The 9,614-nt window shown below is 43.9% G+C and overlaps 1 protein-coding gene across 19 annotated transcripts; it reads right to left on the minus strand.

Annotated features, from left to right (window-relative positions):
* Positions 1-3,591: 3,591 nt before the first annotated feature.
* Positions 3,592-9,142, minus strand: LOC136520728 (uncharacterized). 19 transcript variants are annotated; one of them, XR_010775345.1, is made up of 9 exons: positions 9,009-9,142; positions 8,469-8,576; positions 7,774-7,821; positions 7,548-7,671; positions 6,863-7,222; positions 6,293-6,364; positions 5,841-6,165; positions 4,598-5,019; positions 3,592-4,135 (listed from the first exon to the last, which is right to left on the minus strand). XR_010775345.1 is itself a non-coding variant. In XM_066514374.1 (9 exons), the coding sequence occupies exons 5-9, from the start codon at positions 6,876-6,878 to the stop codon at positions 5,401-5,403; spliced, it is 318 nt and encodes a 105-aa protein (XP_066370471.1). In that variant the 5' UTR covers positions 6,879-7,222; positions 7,548-7,671; positions 7,774-7,821; positions 8,469-8,576; positions 9,009-9,142; the 3' UTR covers positions 5,026-5,400. The 19 variants fall into 19 exon arrangements, 1 of the variants encoding a protein (XP_066370471.1); XR_010775351.1 differs by lacking the exon at positions 3,592-4,135 and having other exon boundaries at positions 4,589-5,019; positions 6,863-7,003; positions 7,106-7,222; XR_010775352.1 differs by lacking the exon at positions 3,592-4,135 and having other exon boundaries at positions 4,589-5,019; positions 6,863-7,020; positions 7,106-7,222.
* Between the last annotated feature and the right edge of the window lie 472 nt (positions 9,143-9,614).

Consider the following 9,614-nt stretch of genomic DNA (forward strand, 5'->3'; position numbering starts at 1 on the left):
TATTTAGGATTCTAAACAAATTCAATTGAGAAAGTTGTATAACTTTTATAAATCTACAACTTTGGTTTTGGTTGTTTCTCCATTTGAGAGGTCGTTTAAAAGAATTGAATTTCAAATGTGAAAAATTCAAATATAACTTTTATTAGATAGATGATTTCAAATGAAAAGGTTATCAACTACAAAGTTGTGTAACTCTTAGAGATCTACAACTTTGGTTTTAGTCATTTCTTCATCTGAGCTCATTTAAAAAATCAAATTTTACTATTTAGCTTCTATGAATATAGCAGCCGCCTCTATGACTATATTTCTAAAGACAGTTTGGTTTGGACGCCACTATAGAGGCAGCTGTATAGATTGATCTATCTCTACACAAAACAACGACTCCTGTTGGTGAAAATCAATTATGTAGTAGCGAAATATTATGTAGCATCTGCGATATCCTCGTTTCGATTAGTTTCTAGTAGAGAGTGAATTTAGCAAGTTGCATTTTTATGTGCTATGAAAACAATTATGCTCATACTTAACTTCAAAATTTGTGAGGTCGAGTTTGGAGACCAAGGGCGCATTTTGTTTCTTCTCTTGGCACTATGCTGCCTTGCCCAGCGAGATTTCTGATCGAGCCTAGCCATTTGGTTCTCTTGCTAGCCTGTCTCGAAGTTTGTGCAAGCGAGGTGCGGGGGAATAACCCTAGGTATCCACAGCAAGGGACATGGGCCGCACCATCAGGGATGGTCCAGCCCACGACATCAAGACTTGCACCATCAGGGACGGTCCAGCCCACGACATCAAGACTTGCGGTGCACGACACTGGCCGGCGTACACTGCAAGGCTTCCAGAAGATAGAGATAGGTATGTTTGGACTCTTATAGATATTTAATCCAATAAGGAGGGGCAAGGGTCCCCTAGTCGCCATGAACATCGGGATCCAGATACAAATCCTAGGTTTAACCTAGAGTTCTCTCATCAATACAAACTAACAGAGCACAGGACGTATGATTTTACGTCATCTCGATGGCCTGAACCTATATAAATCTTATGTCTTGTGTCTCTGTTATCATCTAGTTCCTGATCACGCGCACCTCTACCAATCAATCTACCATTATGAGCATAGCCCTCGATGGACTGTCGACGATATTCTGTCGACAGTTGACGCGCCAGATAGGGGTGTGCGTGCTGATCCCATAGCGAACTAGATGGATTTCAACCTCGACACAACGTTCTTGGCGAAATCAACCTTCATCTTTGGTTTTTGCACGAGAATTTTCTTAACCCAAACGCACATCGAAGCTTGGCAGATCGCGGCGTCGTTCTTTAATCATCTACGAGCGTCGGCGCATCCCACTACGCCACTACGACGTGATCCCAGAGTAGAATCGGCAAAGAGCTAGCCAACTTCATAGCACGACACGGCTCTACATCCGTGCAGCAACCAACAGCACCGCGGCGCCCGATACCCTTCCCGACACGATCCAATCGGCCAAGGAGGAACACGCAAGAAAAAAGAGATCGACATGCACGAATGTACGGCCACGTGCACAATGCATTGGTCTCCGGTAGCGCCATGCAAGCTAAATAAAGTATAGCCTGTTTAGTTAGCTGGTTCGTATTGTTACTGGTTTGTTTATGTGAGAGAAAAGTACTGCTGGCTGGTTCATTAGAACAGTGTCCATGTGAGGGGGCTGACCAGCCCAGCCAGCCCGCCCCAGCCGAACACGGCGCTAGATCGGATCCGCTCCGTTCGGCTCGATGGGGGCTGGTTTCTTGGCCTCGACGGCTACCCCGAACGCGGGGCCGGCGCGGGAATCTTCTCCCGCAAGCTTGGCTTCGGGTGCTGCTGACTACCGACTACGACACCAGGCAACCTCGAGAAGCAGCAGTTGATGCACAGGAACAGGCACGGCCGTGTCTACACGGCGTCCTCCAGCTCCGGCTTCTCCGGCGAGAGAACCATTCCGTGTTCTCGTCGTCCCATGGTGGCAACTCACCGCGGCTCTCATCGGCCCACGTCGACAACTAGCTGCCACGGCTCTCGTCGACAATTCACCGCAGTGGCTCTCGTCATCCCGTGACGGCCCCGGCTCGATATCCACAGCGATCGCAGATCTCAGCATCCGGCACGGGGCAGTACGCATCATCACGTGGTGATACGCCACCAACCGACAATTCCAGAGTCATCCATCCAATAAACAAAAGAGCATTCAAGATCTGAAAAGGCCTACAGGCTAATTCCGGCTTGCATGCATGGATTCATGATGATCTACGTCACCATGCAATCAAGATACGCAGCTTGCAAGGACTTGCGTATGTACATCTACATGGAAGGAATCCAACTTCAGATGAGATTGACTTGCATGTATCCATCCATCGTGCATGAAGCCAAATACAACACATACGAGCGAGCCGCTAAGCAAGCCGCCCCAGCCATCAAGCGAGCCGCGAAGAACGGTGCTACGACGACCGCGACCGCTGCCGTGACGACAGGCCAGAAAGCTCGAGGGCCGGGCAATTTTATCGACGGTGACAAGATAACGTCATACGCTACCGACCAGACGTTATGACTATAGATAAGTATATCCTTCCTATATCAGCATTTAATACAATTTTCTACTCGGTCTACCTCCAATTATTTTTTCTCCATTCATTCTCCGTGCGTAATATCTTTAAGATACTAGTAATAGGGCGCACACCATTACACGCGTAGACGGGCACCGAAATGATTTCTGATATGAAGAATATACAGGCTGCAATATAAGTAAATAATGTAGGTAGGTAGATATACACGGAGGATGCCCATAGGTTTATATTGCATAGCTGCCGGGTGATAAGAACCCACAACGGAGGTAATCTCAGTGTTACTTAAATACAAAGGGACGTGCTTACATATATGGTACAAAACAAACACAGTGTCTAAGCATTCGTATTTACGTATGTTAACAACATAATCTACGAAGAGACAGTAGTGTCTAAAAGGTTTTAAACAGGCTTATATGTTTTCTTCGAGACTGGTCAAGTAGCCGTTGCTGGGTGTTTATCATCAGCACTGAGCCGTCTTCCAAGAGTGTTTTGTTTGTAGAATAAAGAACTAAGCACCTACAAGGCTGCTCATCCAGAAAATACCTAAGGTTGAACCCCCAGTGTGCTCGAGTTTATAGAAGTGTACAAAAAAATGATATGAAAAAGAGTTCTGAAAATGATACCAATGACCAACCTTCGAAAATTTGACAAGATACAAAATTCATGGTCAATGAGGATGTCAAATTTGACAAGAACATTTGACCACTTGGCCAAAGGGCCTCTAGTCCAGTTGGTCAGAGTACCCCGACGGCACTCCTCAGACCCTGGGTTCGACTCGCCATGGAAGCGAATTTCAGGCTGAAGTTAAAAAAAAATCCCCTCGTCCATCCCATATCCAAATCACTGGGGGGGAGGGGGGGGGGGGGGCACCGGCTCAATTCTCACTTGGGCGATGGAAAGTCACCATGTAAGGGTGGGGCAGAGGTTCGGAAGGTTTCTCGCCCTAGTAAGAAGATCTTCTTCTTATTTAGAATGATGTGAGGGACAGTCTTAACCCCTTCAGGGTCGAGTTTTTTTTAAAAAAAAAATTGACCAATTGTGCCACCATTCAAAGTAACAAAAAGCTAGGGATGCTACAAAAGCATTAGGTCCGCGCAAATTAACATCAGCAACCAGTAGCAAACGACAGTTACAACTCTATTGGGGCTTATCAGTTAGTTATAAGCCAATGAGGAATAATGCAAGTAATAATATAAATATACAAATGAGACTGACCTTTCCATCCACAGCAATATGTACTTACATAAGTAACAATGATGCCTAGATAGAGAAAAAATATCCAAATTTGAGCAGAAGGCAACTCCAGTGAAATATTTGGAAATTCACTTTTGGTCAGTAAACAGATTTCCCTCTTTTGAATTTTGCACAAAAAATAGAGAACCAGTCATAAAAATTCAGGTGTCCAGGATTTGTCCAAATAAAAAGTGCAGAACTTCCGCTTGTATCAGGAACCCCAGTATGAGGAACAAGAATCATATCAGCAGAGGATCTGTCAAGTTCGAGGTGTCCGTGACATGCATCTCATTGATTCTAATCCAGCGGTTGATTGCAGGCTAAGAACCTGCAACAGAATGAACTATTTTGTCATTGATGGAGGTGAGTATCTGCAGTGTAAGATTTGGGAAATAATTGAAAACCATCATGTTCTTCTCTGTTCAGGGAAGTGATTCTGATAGGTATGTATACATTATTTGGCTGCTGAGATCTGAACTAAAAAAATATCTTCAGAATTGTTTGGATCTACAGGATGGGTTCTGCCTGAGGAAACAATTCTTTTACTTGCAGGAAACTCCCATGGTTGATCATGTTTCTTGCAATCCCATATTGGCTACATCGCTATGTTAAGCTAGTATATTGTCTCTACACTAAACACGTCACAGCCAGGCGACCATGATTTGAGCTAATGGAGCTACGAATTCACTGTACCAAATTTGTAAAGCAGCAAAAATAGTTCAATGTTAACCTAAGATGGCAGTCAAAAGAAAAAGGAATTGTAGCAATGAGAAAGAAAAAATAGGGAAACCGTGAAAACTTCTTCAGATCTCATATCATCACCCGTAATAAACAAAAAGAGGCCCTCCTTTTTTAGAATGTATGTGTTGCCGACCCAGCAGACCAGTGCAAGACAATAACAGATTAGGTGTAGCATAACATTAGATGAAACATCACTTTGCTTGTCTTGTCCGGAGGATTTTGTAGTCGTATCCCACATAAGTATGTGTCCTGTTATAGCTCACAGCAACAGTTGAACCCTCTCTTCAAGCCCAACAAAGAGAGCAAAGTTCTCTTTCTTCTTCATTGTCATCGATGGTAGTATTTAGTTGATCTTTATCAGCATCCCCCTGAGCACCACTGATCTGACCCTTCATGTGTAGACCCCCATAGCCTCTGACAGAAATTGCAGCAGGATAACACGTGGCAATGATTTTTTTGTATGACATGGATCTACACAATATAACAAGAAATCAATGGCTGGGAACTGCAGTGTCCAAAAAAAATAATGAGGGAGCGAAGTCTAGCATCTTTGAAGAAAATAGAGAGGAAAAGGAAACTGAAAAATTACTGGGCTCTGTTTATTCCTCTAGCCCTTGGTGGCAGCAATACAACCCAAAATCTGTTATTTTTTGTCTGGCATGGATCGAGTCATCATAAAAATTCAGGGTGTTTTTTATTCCATCAAACAAAATCTGGATGGCATAAATGCATGAACTAAATTTTGCAAGTAGAACACCAAAAACAAAAATAAATAAAGGGTGACAACAGGAATGTTTCAGATACACAAAAGTACGGGGTCCAATGTTACGTAGAATCTATAAGACAATCCAATTACAGAAGATTCTGTAGAAGCTGTGGAGGCCTAAAGCTAATAGAAATAAAAGAATAGTGGGCAGTAGAACAACTCCATTTTTTGCCCTGGACAGAAGAAACTATTGCTACTCTCCTCAGTATGATGCAGTTCTTGTTCCTGACATTGGTACAAAAAACACACTTGTAAACCTCATTATTTTTACTGCTTGCCTGTATGGAAGTATATATTTGTAAATAGGATTCCTAATGCTTGTATATTTTTGGAAGTCCTACGTCGATTTAGCATCACATGCAAATGGCACTGCAGACCAGGCCATGCAGTAAAGTAATGATGAATCTGGCAAAATACTAAAGTAATTGCTAATCTAGTTGAAGATGGGGAACTCCAACGAAGTAGTAGTGGCAGAGAGAGAGAGAGAGAGAGAGAGAGAGAGAGAGAGGGAGGTAGGGGGTCTCACATCATCTGTTGCCTGAGAAGTAGTGGACCATTCGACCATTGATTACAAAATTTTACCATTCCTGTGTCAAGTTCAGGATGACATAACAATGAACCGATCATTTAAATTCTGAGTAATCACGTTGGCAGAAAGTTCATTGTGTTATCTCCTAGCTTGCAGAATCCAAACAAAAGCAAATAGGTGACATTAGCAGTTACGTAATCTCTACAGAAGCAAAGGAAGGTTAACTCTAGTTCAACCTAGTTGAAATCCTCGTCACCTTTTGCTGTCGTGTTGCTTGCCATCCATGTGTGCCTACAAATATTTGTTTTGAAACGCTGAGCACCTACATTGGCAAACCAGCAAGGCAATTTATGAATGGTAACAAAAATAAAGTTGCATTCCAGGAATACAAGCTGCCAACCAAGAATTCTAAGTAGGAATCAAATCAAAGTGGTTGTAATCCTCATCACCTGTTTTTTGTTGTGTTGGTTGCCAGTCATGTGTGCCTACAAATATTTGTCTTAAAACGCTAAGAACCTACACTGGTAAACGAGGTAGGCAATTTGTGAATACAAAGAACAGAAAATTTGGGTGCAATCCAGGAATGCAGGCTGCCAAGCTAGCACTCATAGTAAACAACTAACTAATAAGATCAGGGTAGACTACTAATGTGTAGAGCAGATCTTTTGGGAATTCACCAACAAACTGACTAAACTATCTGACACAAGGCAAACTGATCTTGCCAATTTCGATCTGGCAACACAGCAACCTATGGGGAACACTGAGTGCTTTGCCAAATCGAAATTGGCCAAAAGAAGGAAGAGCTGAACATATAATACCTCCATCAAGCTATGAGCTCACAAACTGATTTTATTATTGGAGTAAAAGGCAAGAGACCAAGAAGTTCTAACAAATCATTACCCGCCTAAGAGCATCTTAAATTCGTATCTACCTAAATAAAATGTAAAGTTTGCCGTCAAAAAAAATAAAATGTAAAGTCATGAAATATTCCATCAACATTAGACTAAACTAACGCTTACATGCAATTGTGGACATCAAGGAAAGTCCAAGGGCTCCAAATGAGTAGCTTGATACAATGAGCTCTGTTGCTGTCAACGGAAGAGTTGCGAAGGCGGCATCACGGCATGGCAGGCTGCTCCTAAATTCCTAAAATCCTATAGCTACAAACACTAAGACACTAAGGACAGTTGTATTACTAATATATATTTGAAAAATAGGTAAAGGCAAAGCAACAGGAGATGCAAGAAAGGAATGGTGCCAACTTTAAGGTGTTGGTTAGGAGACCATGCTGGTGTAGAGGGCAGTTCCCAGTGAGGAGCGATGGGCCGTGGCAAGCCATGTTTGCGGTCACAGTCCACTCACTGTAGACATCCGCTGAGCTGCAAAACACAAAAATATTTAGACAAGATCCAGGAAACGCTAGAATCCCTGCACCCAGCCCACAAGCCAGTGAAAGTGGGACACATTTTTACGCACCCAAATTAGAAACCACATCTAATTCATGGTAAGAACAGGAAAACTGGAACAGAACAGAATATCATAACTGAATCATAAAATCTCCAAATTGGTCACAACAACAACAACAACAAAGCCTTTAAGTCCCAAACAAGTTGGGGTAGGCTAGAGTTGAAACCCAAATTGGTCACATAAGTTTTTTAAAAGGTTGTGCTAATGCTAAGTAAGGAAACACTGCACCTGACATACCTTTCACAGTGGCAACACCTTATCCAAGATAAGGCACTGGCTGTTTGACCAATCCTAAGCACCTGAGAGACCACCTTCTAGCTGCCGAAGCCTGAAGATGTTGGGGCTGCATCATGCATCATTTCTGAAAAACAATTGTGTCAATGATTTTAACAGCAACAGGGAGCGCCTTATGAAATGGTAAAAGCCTAAGCATATCATGATGGAAAATGTACATGGAACTTACCTATGTGTCAGTAAAAGTACAAGAAACACTTGAGTGACCACCTTGTACCTGCCAAAGTCCAAAGATGTTAGGGCTACATCATGCATCATTTTTGGAAAACAGTTGTGTCAATGATTTTAGCAGCAACAGTGAGCATCTTATGAAATTTTAAAGTTGGAGCTACATACTGTAAGCCAGAAGCAAGCATGATGGATGTGGAGATAGAACAAATAGGCATTGAATTAACAGATATAGGTTCTTTGGACCAAAAAAAGTAAAAAGAATTCCATATAACTTTGTCCTGAACTGTTAGACATGATTGTATATAATTTTGAACTCAACATGTAAGTGCATTTCTCAAAGGCAATTCGTACGCATCACTCAAATTTCACAAATCAATCAACATGCAGTACCAATGCTTGCAATCAAAATCATGGTTGTGCCGGTGTAGTAGTAAATTTTGTATAAAGCTCAAGAACGTCTGAGCCAATGAAACCCATTTTTTTTCAAAAACTCAAATCAATACACTAAAGATGTGAATAACGCCCGCACTTACGATCAGCCAACCAAACCTATAAATTATGGGGAAGAGCTAGTTGCTTAGCGGGTATTTGTTCACATGAAAGTATCAATCATCAAAGAACTCGATATATTTGTTTCACAAGAACTCACCTTTTTTTTATTCTGGAACTCATCCACACCTGCAGTAAAGAAACGTGTAATTGAAAACTGCTCTCGTAGGCTTGAACCAACCAGGTATCCCCCAGGCATCGCACGTCTGAGTACCACTCCGGTCCCCTTGCGATTCCCGCCTGGGAGGAGCACTGAAATGAAGAGATGAGATGACAGGGACGGAGGAGAAGAGGGTGAGGCACTGCCAGATCCAGCCGCGGGCACTGCAGGCGAGGGAGAGGCCAGCTGCATCCGTATCGGCCGTGCTGCGCCGTCCGCGGCTCGCGACGCAGCTGGGTTCGTCGAGCAGAGGCAGCTAGGGTTTTGTAGAGCACAGGAACACACACGAATCGGCGGAAGGAGGCAGCTGCGGGGGCTCCCGCGCCGCCGGCCACCGGAGGGGGTCGTGGTCGTGGCGCGTGGCGCGTGGGGGGCGTGGAGGAGGAAAAGGACGGCCGCCGCCGTGCCGAGGGCCGGCCACCGCACCGCCGCGTGGAGGAGGAAAAGGTCGTGGCGCGTGGGGGGCGTGGAGAGATGGGGAGAGAGAGAGAGGGAGGGGAAGAGTAGAGACTGTCGGGACTCACCAGCCCAGGGAACGGAGGGGGAGGGGACTGCCGGTGCGCCGCCTGCGGGGGCGCCGTCGGACCCCGCCGCGTTAATTCACCGTGAGGCCGCAGATGTCCTTTACCTGCAAAAAACATGTATAGAGTGATTATCAACCATTTGTGTAAGTGCCGAAAACATTGATGTTCATTAGAAATATGACATGCTATGCTCAATATCAGAGATAAAGGTGTTTATCATTATAACCAAAGTGTTCATAGTCCATCATTCATACTAACATGTAACATGGGTATAAAAAAGAAAGAACAACCGTATAGTTCCATCCCAAGGGACTCTAGGCTTTACTCTGTAGAGGTGTACAACTGTATCCACACAGAAATACGGGATTAACCACCATACTCTGGACCTTGAATAAGGGTTGTCTCACGATTTCCAACATTTCTCTAATCCGGCTAGAATATCCGACGAAATATTCGAGCGGTTGCCCGGTCAATGTCCACATTCCTGACGTCACGGGCAATGTCCCGGACATTCCCGACCGACGCCAACCCCTTTTCCAGTTTCACAGATAAACCGGTTGTAATTAGTTACTTGGCTTGTCGACCCCATCCGTGACATGTGGTCTG

This window comes from Miscanthus floridulus, chromosome 18 (assembly GCF_019320115.1).
Source record: "Miscanthus floridulus cultivar M001 chromosome 18, ASM1932011v1, whole genome shotgun sequence".
NCBI classification, from domain to species: Eukaryota; Viridiplantae; Streptophyta; class Magnoliopsida; order Poales; family Poaceae; genus Miscanthus; species Miscanthus floridulus.